This window comes from Camellia sinensis, chromosome 4 (genome assembly GCF_055761805.1).
Source record: "Camellia sinensis isolate YWXY chromosome 4, ASM5576180v1, whole genome shotgun sequence".
Taxonomy (NCBI): Eukaryota; Viridiplantae; Streptophyta; class Magnoliopsida; order Ericales; family Theaceae; genus Camellia; species Camellia sinensis.
Genome location: NC_138964.1, coordinates 199183438 through 199206014, shown reverse-complemented (window position 1 = coordinate 199206014; position 22577 = coordinate 199183438). Strand labels below are relative to the sequence as shown.

General features: G+C 32.5%; 1 protein-coding gene across 1 annotated transcript; it reads right to left on the bottom strand.

Annotated features, from left to right (window-relative positions):
• Window positions 1–17316: 17316 nt before the first annotated feature.
• LOC114305748 (putative cullin-like protein 2) lies at window positions 17317–22234 on the bottom strand. Its single transcript, XM_082924008.1, has 5 exons — window positions 22084–22234; window positions 19630–19703; window positions 18619–18666; window positions 17738–17941; window positions 17317–17337 (listed from the first exon to the last, which is right to left on the bottom strand). The coding sequence occupies exons 1-5, from the start codon at window positions 22232–22234 to the stop codon at window positions 17317–17319; spliced, it is 498 nt and encodes a 165-aa protein (XP_082780134.1).
• Window positions 22235–22577: the final 343 nt, after the last annotated feature.

The window sequence follows — 22577 nt, the reverse complement described above, 5'->3', positions numbered from 1 at the left end:
CATATATATATATATATATTTTTTAATCAGTAAAAAAAGGAACTTTATTGATGAAAATCAATCATAGCAGATGAAATTACATTAATAAAGAGGAGGTGAGAGCACAAACAGATAGAAGCTCAAGACAAACTAGTTAGTGATGAACCAACAAAAGAATAAATCACCAAGAATAAGAACAAGACACTACCCACAATCCCCCAGAGCAGCCCCACACCACCATAGCAGCATCCAGCAACAACTCTGCCAGCAAAATAACAAAACAGCACTGCCATTGAAGCCCCCAGAAATACCAAACCTCCATTGAAGCGCCTAGAAAATCAAAACCCATTGAAGCTTCCCAGAAACAGCACTAGCAGTAGCAACGCCCATAGTAACCTGCAACCGATCATTAATAACTAAACACTGCACCTAACCTACTGGACATTATTGATAATCTCTTACACTGTGTAACAACACCCTTTAGAATGAGCTTCCCAAAGGGCAATTCTAATCTTGATCAATTCACATACCTCTCCAAATGCACTTGTTTCCCGTTGAACACCGCCTCATTCCTAAGCTTCCATAATGACCACGTGACTGCCAATGGCACAGCCCTCCAAATCAAGTTTGCAATTTTTCTCCATTTGAGACCCCTCCACTTAGGGGTGGTCACGGTTCAATTTTGAACGGTTCGGTTTGCAGTTTGAACCCGCTCGCATATGTGCGGTTTGAGAAAAATTGAACCCGCAACCGCCCGTAGTGCAGGTTACGGTTTGTGCGGATAAGGTTCGTGAATGTGCGGTCGGTTATGGGTGGTTTGTGAATTGGATTTTTTTTCTTTAAAATTTTATTTTTAGGCCTTTTTTTTCCCGTTTTGTAAATATTTATTTTGAGCTCTTTTCCCCCCATTTTCTAAAGTACTGAACATTAATAATTAATGAATTAAAACTTTTAAAATTAAAAATACAACAAAATTAATTATTAACACAAGCAAATCATTCAAAATCCTAAACTTTCAAATAAAATCATAAACTAATGCAAGCACATCTTTCAAAATCCTAAACTAAATCATCAAAATCATTCACTACCCAACAATACAATTAAAGTAAAATCATTCAAAATCCAAAAATATCTAGGATATGATGAACGAAATCAATGGTCCACGTTAAAAAAAAAATTTCTAAGTGCGGGCGAGTTCTTGTGGGTACGGGTAAAACCCGCAATAATGCCATATTCTAAATCGCATCCGCTTGTATTGTGTCCACGAAATTACCTATTTGTATGCAAATCGGTTCGGATTGGGTAGGTTGTATGGTTCGAATAACCCTATGCTTAGCCCTATCTCTACTAGTGTAGAAGTCTTTCCACATTCCGAGATACAACCCATTGCATCCCCCACCAATCCGTCAGACTTGACCATACTCTCTAAGCAAAAGGACACCAAAGCAACATATGGGGTATTGATTCCAAACCCATCTTACGAAAAACACACAAAAGAGAGGCATCCGAACCAAGCACCCCAATTCTTTTTAGAAAAGTAGAAGTCTTAAGTCTCCCCTTTCAAGCCAACCACCCAAGAAATTGCACTTTTGGGGGAGACACATTGTTCCACAGAAGTTTAGTGGCCAAAAGGGGGAAGGAAGGCATAGACATAGAATAAATACAAGAAACACTAAACTGACCTGATGAATTTGCTTCCCACTTTAGGCAATCATCCCTTTCTAATATACCAACCGTAGTAGCATTCAGAAAAGTAACTAAACTATCAAACTCATTTCACTCCCAACCCAATAAGGTTCTTCTATACCTGAAATTCCAATCTATGTGAGTCTCTTTCCTCTCCACCAACACTCTAAGAGAGATATCATTTTTTGTTGATAAGCTAAAGAGCCTTGGATAAGCATTCTTAACACATAGATCACGGACCTAATTGTCATTCCAACAATGGACCATGTTATCATTTCCCACAACAACCTTAGTATTTTCCATAAAAATATTGAAGAGTTGAGAATTTAATTGACTAACATTGAGAATACCACCCTAGATTTTTTAGTAGTGCCCAATATCAACTGAAAAATGATGCCACTTCCCACCATTTGAAGGATACTTGTTGCATAGTACTCTTTTCCGAAAGGAACTATCCTCATACCCAAATCGCCACCACCATTTGGCCCGCAAACAATCATTCACCTCTTGAACTCTTCTAATACTCAGACCCCCGTTCTCTTTGCTCTTAGTTGCCTCAGTTCATTTAACAACATGAACCTTTCTCTTTAGATCTGACCACTCCCCCTCCACCCTCCCCCGAGAAAGTTTGCTTGGATTCTATCAAATGCCTTAGCAACATATGAGGGCATTTTGAAAATAGTCAAATAGAAAGTGGGCAAGCTGGACAACACAAACTTTATGAGAGTTAACTTCCCTCCAAATGACAGAAGTTTCTTCTTCCAAGAGGCTAGGCTGGCACTACACTTATCAAGAAATATATGTAGTATAGATATGTAGTTATACATGCTATCATCTTATCATCTCCTACATACAAAAAATATTAGATTCTATTATAAAAACATATTATTTCAATTTAATGTTACATATGTTTCATAGAAGACAGTTAAAGTCACATGTTTGTGATTGGTGGTTAAACACCAAATTCAACTAATATAATAAGAGTTTTAGTATAATCACCACCTAGTTGGTGTTAGGAAAATCTCTCTTCCTAACCAAGATTGATGAGACACGAAATAACAAATAAAAAAGATAAACAAATCAAAAAAATAAAAATAAAAAAAACACAGAAGAACACAAGGATTTATGTGATTCACTCAAAAAAACAAAAAACACACAAGAACTCTCTTTCTTCTATTTTTTATTGATTAATATCACCAAAAAGATTATTTTATTGAATAGATTCTATGATAAACCTTACATCACATTTCAACAAAGATACGAGGGTGCTATAAGCATCAAAGGAAAAACTCCCCATTCCAACTAGGTTGGCACGAAGAACCTACCAAATCATCTGCAGCACCACTTAGAACAGTGGTTAAAAAGAGGTCAACCACCTGTAACAAAAGGAAAAAACAATACTAATCATAGTGGGACAAAAAGCCCGCCAAATCATCAAAGCAATACAACTCTCTTAACTTACAAGAAGCATCCATTTCATATATTTATAAGTATAGAATTATGATAACGTAAAAACATGGAAATTGCTAAAGTACCCTCGGACCCCCTCCCTTCGAGAAGACCCCCAAATCTCTCATTGGATTCAGGGTTCAGTTAACAGTACTTATCAAAATTCACAAACCCAACAGTTGATGGATAAAAAATGTACTCTTAAGCAAGGTTGGGATTTGTAGGTTGGAAGTTACATGTTTGTCATATTACAAAATGAAGATAAGCATATTTTTTTTTTAATGTTTTAATTATGAACAAAGCTCTCTCTCTCTCTCTCTCAAATCTATTTTTATTTTTTGAAATAAATTATTGTGAATAATGGTTATTTGTTATTAAAGAAGTTTTAGTTTAAAGATGGAGTTTATTTTAACAATCTGATAGTGATAGGTCCACCACATATTAGGATCTTTCAATTTTTTATTTTATTTTAATTGTAGATGGGAAAGTCCTGTCCAATTGAAATCACAACTTCAATTTGTGATATAATTTTAATTAACAATGACAACATAATGTGGTTCACAATAATTTTTTGAAGTTTGAATTCTTCAAAGTCGGTACCCAATTTTTCATTTATATATTGGCAATTTGATTGCTGTGATGTGGAGAGAAATTCTGTTTTCATACTTATATATTTCTTAAGTTACACGCAACCAGTTTACTCATCGCGGCACACATTCAACATCAAAATATATGGTGGTAGTTTTTTAATATATTGTGGAATTTATGATGCTAGGCAAGCATTTTGATTAAGTTATTGTGAGTATGTATTTTTAGATAGTACTATATATGGGCTTGTTTGATTAGGTTGATTACAAAATTTATTATTCGGATTAGATTTTAATAGTAATTTTATTCAACAAAATTGATAAATTTTTTAATCTTACAACTAATAATACAAACCATACATATAATTAGGATTATAAATTTTTATATCTATTGCAAAATAAACTTAGATAAGAGAAAATTATATATTTTGTTGGTGAAAATACCAGAAAAATATATTTTATTGATAAATAATGCAAAGAAAATGAGATACAAATAGATTATGCTGAGGCACGGATATCTCGTTTTCTTTAAGGAGATCAAGCCCACTACAGTAGGAAGAACCCAAATACCGAAGCAGCAGTCACAAAACTATGACTTGTCCCCTCCAAGATACAATAGACCGACCACTTGTCGTATGGTTCAGACCAACTCTGCACAAGATAGTGAACGCAAAACTCCACCAAGAAAAAACACCCTTCTTTGCTAGTAATCTCTCTTGTATAGAAAAATAGTTGATGTGTTGGTGCAGAAAAGAGTAGAAGAGAAGAACTATTTATAGGCCACTATGACATTACAAAATACATCAAAAAACAATAATAACCATGAACTTAGAGAAAAGGGAGAGTGCATCAAAATATGAATTCACCACCAAGTTCATGAATTCTAATTAAACTCCATTTATGAACAAGACAAAAGGACACCAAAACAATGAATCTCCATTCATGAACAAGATGAGATTCATAAATAAGACAAAAGAAGATTCATGAACAATATAAATAAATAAATAAATAAATAAAAGATAAGATATTAAAATGGTCCAACAATCCCCCACTCATTTTAATATCAACAAGGATAAGAGAGATTACCAAACAAAGATAGACTAGTATGCATTATGAAGGTGTGCTCTGCATTGAACCTTCATTATTGAAACAGCAACCTCTACTCCAGAGTTAGTAGTGGTCTCAGACTTGAACTATGACTGCTTAGGAGAAATAAAGTATTACTGCTCACACATAATAATCCAAATGTTGACATAAGCTTTTAATAGCCAGCACATTACGGCCTTGTGCTTATCTCAGTTTTCATGAGCATATTTGAGAATAAGCCTTGTTCTCATAGAAAGCGGTCCCATTTTCATGCTCACATAGGTGAAATCTGTCAAGGATGTTCTTGTAATTTATACACCCCACTCAACAAGAGCTACAAAATTTCATTAAGAGTATAAAAACTCAACCCTCCAACATTACAGGACAAATGCACTTATATCATAGGGATGGATAAAAAAATATTAAAGAGTGCATTTTTACAACCACCATATGATTCGTTCTTCCCATTGAACCTAGTTACAAGATCTCTGGTCCCTAGGTTGGGTATTCTCATACATGGTTTATGATTTTATAGGCTTCAAACCCATCCCCCTCGATGTATTCCAGACCCTATCTCTCGCCAAGGCCTTGGTTAACGGATCCGCAAGATTACCGCAAGATTATCACAAGATCTTACATAATTCACAATTATGATGCCATTACTCAAATAGGATCTCACATTACTGTGTTTCCTTCAAATAGGTCTGGATTTTCCATTATAAAAATGGTTGTTCACTCTACGAATAGTAGCAGTGCTATCACAACGAATTAACATAGGAGGAATTGGTTTTTTCCGAAAAAGGGATTTCATGTAACAAATCTCTTAACCAATTCGCTTCCTCACATGCTGAAGCTAACGCTATAAGTTCAGCTTCCATTGTACAATTAGCAATTATAGTCTATTTTTTAGACTTCCAACATATAGCACCACCACCCAAAGGTAAAAATAAAACCCGAGGTAGAGAGAGAATCACCTGACAAAGTGTTCCAATCGGCATCACTATATCCCTCAAGTACCACAGGCTACTTGTTATAAAACAAACCATAATTTTTGGTACCAGATAAATATCTCATAATTCTTCCCATGGCTAGCCAATGATCTCGACTTGGCTTGCTAGTAAACCTACTAAGTACTCTAACAACATATGCAATGTCAGGTCTAGTACAGACAGTAGCATATCTCAAACTACCAATCATGCTAGCATATTTCTTTTGATTAATCACCTCTTTTTCATTTGTGACAACAGATAAATGTATGCTTGCATCAAAAGGAGTAGCAACATGTTTGCAATCTAGAAAATTATATTTTTTTTAAATTTTCTCAACATAATGTGACTGATCAAGAAAAATGCCATCATTAGTTTTGGTAATTTTAATTCTCAAAATAAAATTGGCTTCACCAAGATCTTTCATATCAAAGTGGCTATGAAGCATATTTTTAGTCTCATTTATAATATGCAAATTAGAGCCAAAGATAAGTAGATCATCCATATAGAGGCTAATAATTGCATGTGCATTCTCACAAGTTTTATAATATATGCACTTATCACATTCATTAGTCTTATAGCCATTCTCAAGCATGCAAGAATCAAATTTCTCATGCCACTGTTTAGGAGCTTGTTTTAAACCATAAAGGGATTTAGTTAACTTACACAACTTGCTTTCTTGGCCAGGCTCCACAAAGCCTTCGGGTTGGTCCATGTAAATTGTCACGCCAAACTTTTTAATACTTGGAACCATTACCAGATTCATTAATTTAATTCAGTTTCAGAGATAACATGCGGAAAACTCTTTACATCAACGAGTAAGAATAAATAAAAATTCTCTCATCCGAATGAAAATTAATTACAACATGGGCATAACCAAATAAATTGCCCGTAGGCTTACATCCTTAAAAGTAAAAGAAAGGGGTTTAACCCTTTTACATCAATGGCATTCCGCCCACAAATAAAAGGCCCCGTGGCCAACAGGTAAAGAAGATCCTTGACCTTGAAACACTTTTCAATGTTCACCTGAAAAAAAAAATCAACAATGTGGGATGAACATAAAGTCCAGTAGGGATCTCAACATGATCCTAAACAATAGCAACTTACAGATAGCTATAATCATGAATGCTTAGTCTCATACTGTATAAATAATGTGACGGTTCATACAGAAATATATATATATATATATATATATATATATGTATAAGAACTTTTCTCTAAGTCGTTCATTTCATTCAATGACATAAACAATTCACTTTTCTTTCTTCTTGTTATCTTTTTCAAAATTCATGTGACTATAACAAGTTTTCTGAAGAAAAACAATTTTACCAAGTGCATCATGTTTTCTCTCACTTTCCAAACTTATACCTGATTTGCCTTTTCAAAACATGTCCACAAGTATTCAAAGTCTTTCACATTTTTCATAATCTCCACACAATACTTACGTCTGTTTCCAACACATTCATAACTATACAAGTATGCCTTTAATACAAAAGGAAAACAACAAGCCATCAATAACTAACTGCTTCAACAATTGAGGCAACACGGCCTTCTAGAACAATACCATCATAACCCATGATATACCCAGATACACTAGGACAATAATAATAAATGAATTCTGCTCTACCTGCCTTAAGCACGGTAAGCCAAGGATACATCTTTTCAAAACAAAATGTCAAGCCAAGGATACACCTTTCTATAACAAAATACCAAGCCAATGATACACTTTTCTATAACGAAATATCAAGCCAAGGATACACCTCTGCCATGTTCTCCAGGCGCTAGCTGGAAGGTACTGGTACCTTTCATTCTAAGTACTGCCAAGTTCTCCAGGTGCTAGCTGGAAGGTACTGGTATCTCTCATTCTAAGCGCAAGCACATTCCCAACCATTTCAACATACTAGAATGCATAACAACATAAGTGTAATACATACACAAAGTATACGAATACATAATCACATATGGAGTACATCCCCTTTCCACTCCCAAATAGCCATACATATCCAATGTATATAGTTATAGTCATATTCAATGACAAGCACAAGTGATTAATTTCAATTCACCTAGTCCACATGCAATTTCTACAACAGTCATAGCTATCCTCCACTGATAGCTCAAAACATATATTTCTAAACATATAAACAATCTCCAAATAGATAAACTATCCATATTTTCATAGGTGAGAGATTTCAAATATCAAACTCCACCATTTACATTCATATCTACCCATTCCTGCATCCAGTACAAAAGGAAGACAAAAGTCCAATTCTCGCATGACTTTCAGTCCAATAACAATGATAATATATAAAGGGTTTCAAAATCCAACCTCAAGTTCATTATCAACTTACAAAGGGTGACGGTTTCATTTTCTTTCAAAAGAACACTTTTCTTTATTTTCCAATCCACACAACCGCAGCCAGTTTCTAAAAATTCATTCTCGTCGTTTTACAAACCGAAACCAAATCCATATTCTCCTTATTTTACAAAACCAATACCAAATCCATTTTCTTTATTGTACAAAACCAATCCCATTAGTATCAAAACCATAGTTGTACTCAACTTCATGTGATTAGTCTAAAACAACACCAACACCGTGGTTACTTCCCTTTTCGTTTTCTTTTCATATAAATACAATTATCCAACCCACATTAGCAAAGTATAAAGATTATTCAACTCCCTCCCTTTTAAATCCATTATATCAATAGTATCAAATTAGGGCTTTCTTCCCATTTTTTTTTAAACAGAGCAAATCATTTCAAAAATAACTCAACAACAAGCAATTTAACAACCCCAATCATGAATATCAAACCCTAGATCCCCTTTCATGCCTTTCAAGAAAAACCCATAATGAATATGGTTTTTATGCAATAAAAACTACCACATGTCCATCCATAGATGAAGTATTGGAAAGAAGCAAAGAAATCCCTACCTCTTGAAGTGAAGAGAAAACAACTCAAAAACCACCGGCGGCGAAATCACGATCCACTTGGATCAAAACGAAGCCCTCGACACGCTCTACACTTTATCTCAAAGAAGCAAGGTGAGGAGAGGCCTTCAACCAAGTATATCTAAGGATCTATGAGTGAAAAGTGACTTTTTGGGAGAGAGAGAGTGTTTCACGGTTGAGAGGGAGGAAAAAGAAGAAAAAGTAAAGGAAATGGTTAAGTGAGGACCTATTTATAGTACTAGGTCAAAAATAGAAATAGGCCCCAAAGCAACCCAAAATATCCAGTCAAAATATTCCCAAAAAGTAGGCCCAAACCGATAAAAAAAATCTGGAAAAAGGTGGCAGAGGTCGGCCCTTGCAACAGTGGTGTCGACACCAAAGAGGAAAATCTGGGAAAACTAAGTTTGACTGCACTGTAGGTGTTGACCCTACCCCAAACTGGTGTCTACCCTATCTTCCAGCAACTAACACACAGACAGAAGAGGGTCGACCCTCTCCCAGTCTGGTGTCTACCCAATTTTCAGCAACACTCCCAGAACTTCACCAACAGGTAAGGGTCGACCCGAAGAAGGCTGGTGTCGACCCTAGAATGGAATTTCTAAGTCTCCAAGGAACTTTTGACAAGAATAAGTGCGAACAACGAAAACAAACAAGTTTAAATGAATTTGTACTCCTCCAAAACTAAAGTACAACAACACCAAAGGTTTCCATAATAGAATAAAGGGTCCAAATACATTTACCAAAAGCTTTAAAAGGCACAAGTGCTACATAAATCTCCTCATCTAGACCTCCATTTAAAAATGTTGTTTTCACATCCATTTGATGAATTTTTAAATCATGAACTGTAGCCACTGCTATCAATAGTCTAATGGATGTAATTCTAGTAACTAAAGAAAAAGTATCAAAGAAATCAAACTCAACTTGTTGCTTAAAACCTTTTAGCGACAAGCCTCGCTTTATATTTATCTATAGTTCTATCCGTTTTAAGTTTTTTACGAAGGACCCATTTACACCCAATAGTTTTACAACCTAGAGGTAAATCCACTTGCTTCCATGCTTTATTTGAAAGTAGTGAATCTATCTCATCATTTGCAGCCTCTTTCCAGAAAAAGCATCAGGTGATGATAAAGCTTCTTGCACCGTAAGAGGAATTTCTTCCACATTGTAAAGATAATAGTCAGGGCCAAAATCTTTTTCAACTCTAGCTCGTTTACTTCTTCTTGGTTGGATTTGAAAATTTTCTTGTTCTTGAAAAACTTGAGAAGGAGTAGAAGAGCTAGGCACAGATAAAATATTTTCATAAATTATTTGACCCCCATTATTTCTAGATTTGAAAGGAAATTTATTTTCATGAAAAATAGCATCACCTGATTCAAAAATAATATTATTTTTCATGTCAAAAAATCTATAAGCTGTACTATGCAATGCATACCCAAGAAAAGCACAGGTGGTAGCTCATTCACCCAATTTAGATCGTTTAAAATCTGCAAGCCTCACAAGAGCTAAACAGCCCCAAACCCTCAAATAACCTAGATTTGGTTTATGCCCCCACCATAACTCATAAGGTACAATTTTAGTCTTTTTATGTGACACTCTATTTGTCACATGGCAAGCTGTCAAAATAGCCTCGCCCCAAAGATTTGAGGGAGCACCTAAATCGATAAGCATAGCATTCATCAAGTCAATTAACGTTCTATTTTTTCTTTCAGCTACGCCATTAGATGAAGGTGAATATGGTGGAGTAGTCTCATGAATAATTCCCAATGACTGAACAAAAGAGTTGAATCCAAGAGATTCATACTCCCGGCCTCTATCACTTCTAATTCTCTTAATCTTTTTACTGAATTGATTTTCTACTTCAAGAATGAATTCTTTAAATTTCTCAAAAGCATCACTTTTATTTTTTAATAAATATATGTTTGTGTATTTTGAAAAATCATCAATAAAAGTGATAAAATATCGGTTACCACCCCGAGTTAAAATTCCTTCAAACTCACACAAATCAGTATGAAATAATTCTAGCAATTCGGTATTTTTTTCAACACTTTTATGAGGCCTCTTGCTAATTTTTGCTTTACTGCAAACTTCACATTTCTCAAAATTTTTTGTCACTTTAGGAATTAATCCTAAAGTACTCATGATTCCTACATATTTACTGTTAATATGGCACAAGCGAGCATACCAAAAATTAATAGAAGACAACATGTAAACTGAATTGGTAGATGGTTTATTAATCTCAACATTCAATTTGAACATCCCATCACAAGCATAACCCTTACCCACAAAATACCCTTCTTGGTAATCACATATTGATCAGATTCTGTAGTTTGCTTAAAACGAGCCTTATTCAACAAATAACTTGACATCAAATTCTTCCTCATGGACGGTGTATAAAACACATCTTTTAAAGTAAGCACACATCCAGAGGTGAACTTAAGGTCAACGTCACCACTCCCAAGTATCTTGGTTAGAGTAGAGTCACCAAGCATAATTGTTTTCTCATCATCAAAGAGAGTATACACCTTGAACCAAGCTTGATCATAACAAACATGTCTATTAGCACCAGAATCTGCCCACCAACCGTCCACATAATTAACCATGCAAATGTCTATAATCATTGCCACAAATGGCTCCTCGATAACGTTAGCCTTTGGGGCAGGTGCACGTTTTCAGATTTTGCAAGTTCGAGCAATATGCCCACTTTTGCCACAGACAAAGCATGTAAAATTTTGTGGAGGTGATGGACCTTGGTTCCTATTTGGATTAATCCATTTATTGTGAGGTTTACCATAATTCTTCATATTCTTTTATAATGCTTCAAATAAGCATTCTTAGAATTGTGACATTTGGGTAAGTTATTATTTGTAGAAACAAAGTTTACCTTTGTGGTAGAATTGTCATTACCCGCTTATGTTATTAATGCATCTTGGCCTCTAGCCTCCTCTTCGACTCGGATGCGAGTGATCAACGCCTCTAAGGAAGTCTCCTTTTGTTTGTGACGCATGCTCTTTTGGAATTCTCTCCAAGATGGTGGTAGCTTGTCAAGAAGTCCTGCAACTACCAAGTTGTCACCAATCTTGATGCCTTTACATCTTACTTCTGCAACTATCATTTGGAAATCTTGTGCTTACTCCACAACAGATTTTCCATGCACCATTTGGAAGCGAAAAAAGCGGCTAGCTGCATACGTTTTTGCTCCTGCCTCTTCAGTATCATACTCAGCCTGTAAAGCTTTCCAAATTTTCTTTGCGGAAGTGTAAGTGGTGTCATAGCAATCAAAAAAATGATCAGCAAGGCAATTTAAGAGATAAAAGCGACATTTATACTCATCTGTATTATAGGAAGCCACTTTTGCTTCATGTGCCTTGTAGTCTTCATCATTCATCTCCTCGGTTGGGATTTTGTTTGGGTTCTTCTCGGTAAGAACATATGCAACTTTCAAAAGGCTAAGGTAAAAAAAAAATTTTCATTTGCACCTCTTAAAATGAACTCCCTTGAACTTGAAAGGCTTGTTGATATCTCCAATTCCATTATTGGTTTTTTCTGGTACTTGATCCATGTTTGATCTCCTCAAAATTGTTGGTGCAAATACCAGAAAAATATATTTTATTGATAAATAACGCAAAGAAAATGAGATACAAATAGATCAGGCTGAGGCACGGATGTCTCGTTTTCTTTAAGGAGATCAAGCCCACTGCGGTAGGAAGAACCCAAATACCGATGCAGCAGTCACAAAACTATGACTTGCCCCCTCCAGGATACAACAGCCCGACCACTTGTCGTATGGTTCAGGCCAACTCTGCACAAGATGGTGAATCCAAAGCTCTACCAACAAAAAACACCATTATTTGCTAGTAATCTCTCTTGTATAGAAAATAGTTGATGTGTTGGTGTAGAAAAGAGTAGAAGAGAAGAACTATTTATAGGTCACTAAGACATTATAAAATACATCAAAAAACAATAACAACCATGAACCTAGAGAAAAGGGAGAGTGTATCAAAATATGAATTCACCACCAAGTTCATGAATTCTAATTAAACTTCATTTATGAACAAGATAAAAGGACACCAAAACAATGAATCTCCATTCATGAACAAGATGAGATTCATAAATAAGACAAAAGAAGATTCATGAATAATATAAATAAATAAATAAAAGATAAGATATTAAAATGGTCCAACATATTTCAATAATTCAACTGGATAATTAATTATACACTAATTCATGAATTGTTAATGCCCTAACTATTAATCCTTACTAATCAAACAAGCCCTTTGTGTACATCTTAATTGAGTTAATAAAAATTGAATTTTGAATATTTTAAATGAAACTTTGGTTGGGGATCCATAATGTATCTCCCTATTATTGTCACTTTGATGTATATTTTTTAACAAATTAATTTTTCCAAATCATTCAACCATTCAAAAAGTAAATATCATTTTTCTTATTTCATTTTATTGCTTGGTTTTTACTTTGAATATACTGTTGGACTCGAACTTGGCTCATTTGATTATCCCGTTCAAGCTCCGCTTGATAACTAATCAAACTTGAGCTCTACTGAGCTAGTTAATATTATTGACTCAAAGCTCAATAATGATTTTTTTAATTATTATTTAAATATATAAATAATATATTTATATATTATTTGATAAAAAATTTAAATGAAAATATTATTTATATTATTTTAAGATATAAATAAGAGAAAATTGGTGATAAATCTAATTTAGAGAGCCTCTAAGGCATTAGATCCAATGGATATATCTTGTTGGTAAGAAATCTTGTAGGACATTTTGTTTTCAATTTTATCTCTTGACTTTTTCTTTTTTTTGTGCCTATTTGACTTTTCGTTGACTATCAATTTTTTTCCTATTTGTTCAATTTTTTTACCCTATCTGTTTAATTTTTTAATCTTTTTAATTCAATTTTTCCTTATCTGTTTAAATATTTGTCTAAATAAAATCCTATGTGTTCAATTTTTTGCTATCTATCCAATTTTTTGTCTATTTGTTCAATTTTCCACCCTATTTGAATAGATCTATCTTCTTATCTGTTGAAAATCAGCTACAAAAAATATGTTCTATCTATTCAAAACTGTATTATTTTCCTATATGTTCAAATCTTTCATCTCTTATTGTTGCAATCTGTTTCTTCTTCATCACCCACTTTTTGTTAAAATCATTCCATAAACAAAGATTCATCATCATCAACAAGAGCAAAATTAATATTCTGAGCATTCATACTGAATATGAGTGGGAAAATGCCACTTTAAAATTCCATAAGAAAAATTTGTGACTATCATCTGTTTAATTTTGTAACCATCATCTCTTCTCCTCCTATCTGTCACAATTTGTTTCTTCATCATCATCATCATCAACTCTTCACTCGTAGATACGATAGAAGGAAGGGAAATGTATCGATTTTCCATTTTAGAGTAAGTGTCAAAACAATAGAAAACTTTTAAATCTTGCATTTCAATTTATGTAACTTTTCTTTGTTTTCTCTGTAACCAAACATAAGATGAGAAAGTTCATTATGCAGTAAATATCAAACGAGGCTTATAAATTGAGATCTAGATCAAAGTTTCATATCTCACAACTGAAATCGATTTGTTATCAATAAAATTCTCTATGAACGACATCATAAACTCCTCCTTATTAATTCACCAACACCAGAAAATAAAAATAAAAACACAGCATCAACAAACAACAAATACAACAGAAAGCATCACCATACAAAGAGAAAATCGATCAATACAAAAATGTGACGTAAAATCTCACATGAAGACAAAGAATGCACTTGAAGGACGCTAGTTCAAGAACATACACACACAGATCTGTCGATTCAAACCCTAGTTCGAAGGGGTACAAACCTCTATTTCAAACGCTAGTTATGCTTTGCCCGACGATTTATTGATCTGCTAATTTATCTAGATCTCTTATCTCTTTAGATCTGTCCATAACAGGTTGTTGGATGTTCGATTTGAGATCTCGGTCGATTTGAGATCATCGGAGGTGGCGGCGATGATGGAGATGGAGATGGAGGCAAACTTTGTCGTAGGTGAGGGTCGAGGTAGAGAAAGGATGATGATGTCTTATCTCTCTAGATATGTCCATTACACGTGTCATTGTTATATGAATAGTAGATATAAATATTGAGATTCATTACAATGATAAAATATAAGATTATACGAAAAGTTAATAATTTTTTTTAAAAAAAATATTAATCTCTATTAACATTAAAATGATCAAAATGTTACACTCATTATTTACAATATTAACCCCATTGATTCAATAAAATCAAAAAAAAAATAGTTAAATTGCTATGGTAATTGCATCACTCAACATGACTACGCTAATTTAGTAAAATTTATTAGATTTTTAATACATTTGAACATGAGTACAATATTATTTTAATAGCAACTTTACCACAGCACAAAACCTACTCTAAAAATAAGCTAAATCAAATAGTACAAATCAAGACGAAACTAAAATGACATAAATTACAATTCTCAATCAAATAGTCCTTCAATGACATGAACAATTCTCAATATCACCAATCAAAGTGAAAAGGGAAGAAAAAACAAAAAAAGAAAAAATGAAATGAAATGAAAGGAAAGAAATAGATGGCCTACTCATCAATTTATGCAGCCCCACTATCTAGTTGTTTTTTCTCTTCAAGTTTGCTTGCAAATAATGACGGAGTCAGAAAGTTAAATTAGGGGGCACTTATTAATTACAATATTGAAATTTTTTATAAAAATATTTCACGTAAGTTTTTACAATTGATTTCGAGAAATATCAAAAAAATAATATTATTTATAACTAGTGTATCATGGATAATATAAAAAGTATGAATATAAGTATTAAAATATATTATATAATGACAAATTATTTTTTATACAAAATTTGATTAAAAATTCAATATAATGGTAATATCACGTCATCATTAGTATGTAATATCACCAACTAATAGTAAATAAACACATAGGGAGTGAACCTCACATGTCAAATGTAACCAACAATCCTATAAATTTCATGTCTTTATAGTGAGATTACTTATACTTGCTGCCAATAATAATAACATCACCATTACATTTAAAATATTCATAAGGAATATGGTTTATAGTAGTCTCTTTATTTTCAATCAAAACAACCATTATTATTCTCATAATTTTTAAAATGTCATTGACATTTCACTCTAATAATATTTTTGTAATTCTTTTTGTTTAAAATATTTTCTTTATATTTGTTTAAAAAATCATAAAATCCAGAGAGGGCACGTGACCCCCTGGTCCTTACGTGGCTCCGCCACTACCTGCAAATACAAATAGCAATTCATGTTCTACAACCTGTGATAAAAAACAAGAACTGAGAATGAGAAACAACATGCAGTTTCCAATTAAATTTCAATGAAATTATATTGGTAACATTTTATAAATTTTTTTTGTATAAAATGATATGACAATGACATTTTTATAATTATGAACTGAAATGATGAATTGCTTTACTTTTAAGAATGAATATATGTACACGATATATCATTCTGTATATAAATTCTATTTGTATATTATTACCTTTACAAAAAAAATAAAAAATTATACAGAATGATATTGTTAAGTTGTGGGTGCATCATTTAAAAAAAACAAAAAAAGAAACCATCAAAATGTGTCAATTATAAAAATATTGTTGTCATATCATTTTAATAGATAATTATAATTATGTGTAAAGCTTTTGAAAGAATAGGATTTTCTAATAGGCAAGTTCTTCAATTCCATTCTCATGTGATTTAGAGAATAAAAAGAAAAAAAAGAAGAAAAATATTATAATAGTAATTTTTGCACAAGGTTTTGAAGTTGCAAAGACCTCCAACAACTTATGTTGGCTTGTGTGTTGCAAGTAACAAGAAACTTTGTGGGGTTTATACTCGGTATGCCCAGGCTCTATGGTGTATTTATTTGATTGGTGGATTGGCACTAGAATCAGGAAGAAGGAACTCCAAATATGGAATGCCTTACCGCTTGCTGTTCTGTGGTCAATTTGGAAGCTCAGGAACAATTGTGTGTTCAATAGTGCTCAACCCAATTGCATGGAGCTCTGTGAGTTTATCAAGATTGGAGTTGCAATTTGGTTAAAGAGCCACTCTTTTGGGAACTCATACTCCATCCATGATTTTGTGTTCAATTTAAACCAAATCAGGAGTTGAATTTGATGGATTTAATCTTGTTCTGCTGCTGTTTTGCTACTAGGTGTTTTGTTTGCTGTTGTTCTGCTCTGTTTGCTGCCTTATGTTGTTTGCTGCCTCATGGTGCCTTGCTTTGTATTTACTGCTGTTGTTTCCTTGGGAAGGCTGCCTTGTTTGCTCTTTTCCTTTTTGCTTTGTTGGTCTCTTACCAACTTTGGCTTGAGCTAGCAAATGATTGGGTGTCTTTCTTAGTTCCAACCGAGTTGGGATTTGGGGAGTTCACTTTGATGTTTTTTGCTTTTGCCTCATCTTTGTTGATGTAATCCTATATTTTGTATGTTATTTTCATTAATAAAATTTTCCTTTTTGTTGATCAAAAAAAAAAAAAAAAAAAACAAGAAACGTTGTCTGTCTCTTACTTCAAGCATCCTTCAACCTAAACATTCAAAAAGAATAAAAAAATTGTTAATCTCTTAATATAACCAAACAAATATAGTAGCAATATTAACACTCCATTAGTTTCGGTGAAAAGCACTATTTTATATTTAGTTCCAACCTTAAAAATTAATATGTTAGTGACTATATTAGTGGTGATGGTTGCGGAGTGGTGGGAACATTGATAACAGTGTGGTGGTGGATGTGGTGGCGATGGTGGTATAACTTCTTCAAAACATCTATAATCTCTCAAAAGTAGAAAACATTCAAAAACATTTATTTTCTATTGATTATTGAAAACGATTTTATACCAAGTTTCAGAAAAAAAAAAAATATATATATATATATATATATATATATGTATATATATATTGCCGAATCACACAGAAGGGAAGAGTGACCTTAAGCATGTAATCCTTGTAGGATTCACTAGTAATCCAAATTGAGGCCTTTGGAGAATAAATTGCAGCAGTGTCTGCAAGCATGGCTTCATCAAAGTCCTTTTGGTAGTATTTCATAGAGCCCTCTCCCATCTCTGTGTAGATATCCAAAACATTCTTCACTAATGCTTGATCAATCTCCTCTCCTTCGCGCTCTTGATCAACCTGAAACATATCACATGGATGGGTCAAAACTGTTTACGTATTAAGATAATTTAATCCAATAACCATATAATAAATAGTATTAAGCAACTGGATTGAACAAGATACGAGATTGACAAATCAACCTCGCCAAACCATTTACTTTATTGAACTCTTTTTCAATGGGTGGTGGTGGTTGAGGAGACGTTTGAATTTTGAATTTGTAAACGAAATTCTTTTTTTCTTTTTTTTTTTCTTTTTCCTTTACAAATTTCTCATCAAATTTAAAATTTAAATACAACTTAAAGGATGGCTAAGTGAACCTTCCCAACCAAAATCAAGTAAAAAGTAAGGATTTAAGTCTATTGTCTCAGTTGATCCTGACTCTTATATGAAAAGTTATAGGTTCAAACATCAAGGTGGACTAATGATTAAAAGTTTTATTCTCTACCCTTTTTTGAGGTCACCCCAAGACTTAGACGCAATAATTACTTGGTATGTGTGAGATAGAGGGGTTACATGAATTGGGAGAATTAGTTAGGGCAAAAGCCAAAGTTGTGAGGGAAAAAAAAGAGGCAATGTGATGAAGGGTAAATTTGGTGAGGTGTAAGGAAAAAGAATAAAAAAAGACCATTAGCCTTGTTAAACTACAATGAGGATACAATTACATTTGTTTCAAAATATTATGAAACAAAACATACCATAGATATTACAACATCCCTCACTTGATCATTCATTTCCCCGTAAACCTAAATATGAAAAAAAAAAAAAAAAATTGTGAAAATAATTTATGTAAAAAAACCAAACAACTTTTTATAACCAAAAAAAGCATTGCCTAACTAAAAAATGATCCAATTTACAAACACATAATTAAATTTTAAAAATATATCAAGTATGTATCTACACGGGCGTACCCGAGTATTCTTATTTCCAGTCATTCTCGTCATTTTTATTAGAAGTGGGTATCATCATGTTGACATATTTATTTGTGGTATTTTTTGGTAACTTAACTTTAGATTAATTACGATGAGTGCTTGCACACTTTTACTAATTTAGCACTTTAGACCATTTATTTTCAATTGTGACTGTTAACTCCTCACACTTTAAGTCTAATCATAAGGCAAAACTTATCATGTGAGTGATACATACCATTTTTATCCCCACATTTGCTCCCCTCCACTTTTACTAGAATCTCATTTTAATCTTTGCACTTTCACCAAAAACTCACTTTTGAGTCCTGACCTTCCACTTTTAATTTTTGTCAACGTCACTAATAATAGATGAACGGAATAATAACATTGTAACTTGACTGAAAGTGTAAAATGTTGATTATCACAATTAATAATAAAGGGACCAAAGTAAGATTTTAATAGAAATACATAAATATTATAGTTGTGCTTGGATCATAAATTTGGATAAGATTTAAAACGAGAAAGGAAAAGGGAAACAGAGAAAAAAAAAAATCTTATATTTGATTTACATTTTTCTCATCTATTTTACTACTTCTTAAATTTCTATCTAAATTTATAATTAAAACACAGCATACGTCTAAGATACCCTTTAATTCCGTATGTCAAAAATATGTGAGTAGCATTACCAACCAGTTCGTAGAAGGTCATGAAGCTAGTCTCTCGCAGTTTAGGAAGTCTTCTGATTGGGGTGAAGTATTTATCGAGAAACTTAAAAAATCATGAGAGCCAGTGAGTCATGACCTTGTGGTTATTCCATCTTTTTACTAGTTCTTGTAACAAATTCTCATCTTTCTTTTCCTTAAAGATGGTAGTACCTGATAACACACACAAAAAAATAAAATAAAAAATTATCAAAAATGCTTTAGAGCTCTAATATAAGAGCTCTAATAGCTCTAATGGGAATGTGGGACCTACTCTGATGTGATGTTTGTACCTTGTTTTGTATTTTTTTTTTGCTTTGACACATCACTAGAGCTCTAGATTTAGAGCTCTCTAGCATTTTTGAAAAATTATATCTCTAGGCAGGGAAATTTATAGTGTGCACTCTTAAAAAATATATAATAATAATCAGTGTGTTTGGTTTTAATTTTCTGAATTCAGTTTTTTAAAAATTGAATTTTTTGTTTTTCATATTTTTTTTTGTTTTTAGTGAATATTTTTAAAATTTTAAGCATTTTTTTACCTTTTTAGATGCACCTTACTTAGGTGGATTTAAATAGTAAAATATTTGTAAAAAAATATTTTTAAAAATTAATAAATACACAAAATTACAAAAAATATACAGAATTTTTATTTTTATTTTTTTGTATTTTTGGTATTTAGTGAATTTTTTAAAGATTTTTTTTCACAAATATTATACTTTTTAAGTGTATTTATGTTAAGTATGTCTAAAAATTTTAAAAAATGTTTAAAATATTAAAAAAATTCAATGAAAATAAGAAAATACGAAAAATGAAAAAGTAGAATTTTCTGAAGAGTGAATTCTGAAAATTGAAACCAAACAGAGTGATTTTTTTTGTGAAAAAAGTTATTAATTATTTGATATATGTTATGATATTTTATGATAAAATTACAAATAAATATTGAATGATGTGGCTAAGTTTTGACTTATCATTTTAGAACAAAATGTCTATTTCAATGAAATTTAATTACAGAAATGCCATTCTTGCATAAAAGTTCTGTTTCATTAGCATTTAACAAATGATATATGTACAAAATATTTATACTAACTTTTTTTCACAAGGATGTTGTGACATTGGAATTTTAGAAAATACAAGCCACTTTGATGAGTCTTTGTTTTAAAATGACCGAAATAATAATAATAATAATAATAATTGTCACATTATTATGAATTGATTTTACTCTTTTTTAAATATATATATATATATATATATTATTGAGAATAGCTATGGCACAAACAAATTCATCGATGTCTGGCACTTGCAAGTGAGGAATATGTATGTTAAAAAAAAATTAAAAAAAAAAAACTCAAGAAAATCTCTTGCACTTGCCTTGGATGAGATATAATCTTCAAAGCTCTTCTTGTATTCATCATATAATTTCGGACTTTGAGGACCAATAGGCTTACCACACATATTGTAAACAATTCTGTTGAGCTCTGAGTTAAAGATATTCAAGTAGTATAACAAAAATTCATATAATTTTTTTAAAAAAGCAAACATATAATAAATTCAAAGTAAGGTTAATTACATACTCATATGGCTTTGCATGAAAACACCTAATCCTTTAAAATGTAATTAAAGTTGTGTTTTTAGGTTAGATCCTAAGGAAAAAGTGTAATTGGAGCAATTAACTCTGTAATTAATCTTTTAAAGTGTAATTGATCCTTTAAAATATAATAATAAGCAATGAAACATATAAAAAAAAACATGGGCAAATTACATATACACCCCTCGAGGTTTGGCTAAATTACAAATACCCCCCTGAGGTTTGAGAAATTACAAATTCCCCCCTGAATGCTATATTTGCATAAGAAATTAGGGGGTAATTTGTTATGAAATATAAACCTCAGGGGGTAAATTGTTATGAAAATACAAACCTCAGGGGGCGGGATGTAATTTCCGAAACCTCAGGGGGGTATCTGTAATTTAACCAAACCTCGAGGGGTGTATATGTAATTTGCCCTATAAATAAACATTCATGTAAATTTAGACAATCATGTTCATGAGGATCTGACAGCTAATAGTAGTAGTAGTAGTCAAATTGAGATTGTTCCAAATAATAAGACAGCTAAATTTTTGTTTGGATCTAAAATTTATGGAGAGAAAAGAAAAATCACAAATTCAATACCTAGACACTTTTGCTCAAAAACAAAAACAACATCCACACATGAAGTTGGGTCCATGTTATGCCTTAAGAAAGGGTCACGTTGGGCTTTTATCTTCATAATTCAAATAATTTATTTTAATTTTAAAATTACATTTGCTGTCAATTTTTGTTAAAAAAAAATATTTTTTGATCATTTAGTTACTACTAACTAATCAATTTACTTTTTTTATATGAATAATTTACCTACGTATCCCATAAAATTAACATTGGAATTATAAAAATAGACTAAAAATGAGAACCCACCTCATGATTATTCTACTTGAGGTAGGGCAGGGATCCCAAACTCCTCTAAACACAGATAAAGAGTAAACAAATATGAAAATTAAAGATTAAGAGAGAGAGGACACGTGTAAAGAGTCACATACTCTTCAGGAGTGAAGGTGTGGGGACAAACTCCTTCCAAACTGTCAATGAGTTTGTTGATTGCATCTTGTAGCACTGGCCATCCTTCTTCAAATGGGATGGTTTTGCTGCTAGCTTCACCTTCCTTGGCCATGTTTGGATGTTGAGAATGTTGGATTTATTTTCTAGTGTGGCCCAATAGCTTACATATATTTACATGTTTTAATTTATTTGGACTCCACAATTAGATAAAGCCAATATTATACATAAAGTTCAGTAATTAGAATTTTAATATAATCACTCTTCTAAGATAAGAAGGAAACATTGATGGATTAGGAATTTTTCTGATAAGAGTTTATTTGGCCCTCTTCTCTCCTCTATATAAGGATGGGTGACTCTCCTTTCATATGATAAGTATTTTTCCATCACTGTAAGTTTTATAATCATCCTAATTAAGAGAGACAGAGAAAAGAATGTGAGCCAAGAATTAAAGGCTC

What these genes read in the sequence shown, in the direction of transcription:
- LOC114305748 (XM_082924008.1), bottom strand. Translation starts at nt 22,234, where the DNA reads ATGGCCAAGGAAGGTGAAGCTAGCAGCAAAACCATCCCATTTGAAGAA. An exon ending in GTATGTGACTCTTTACACGT is followed by an intron (nt 19,704 to 22,083) that starts GTCCTCTCTCTC and finishes GTGTGTTATCAG; the next exon opens with GTACTACCATCTTTAAGGAA. An exon ending in ACAAGGATTACATGCTTAAG is followed by an intron (nt 17,338 to 17,737) that starts GTCACTCTTCCC and finishes TTGAATGTTTAG; the next exon opens with GTTGAAGGATGCTTGAAGTA.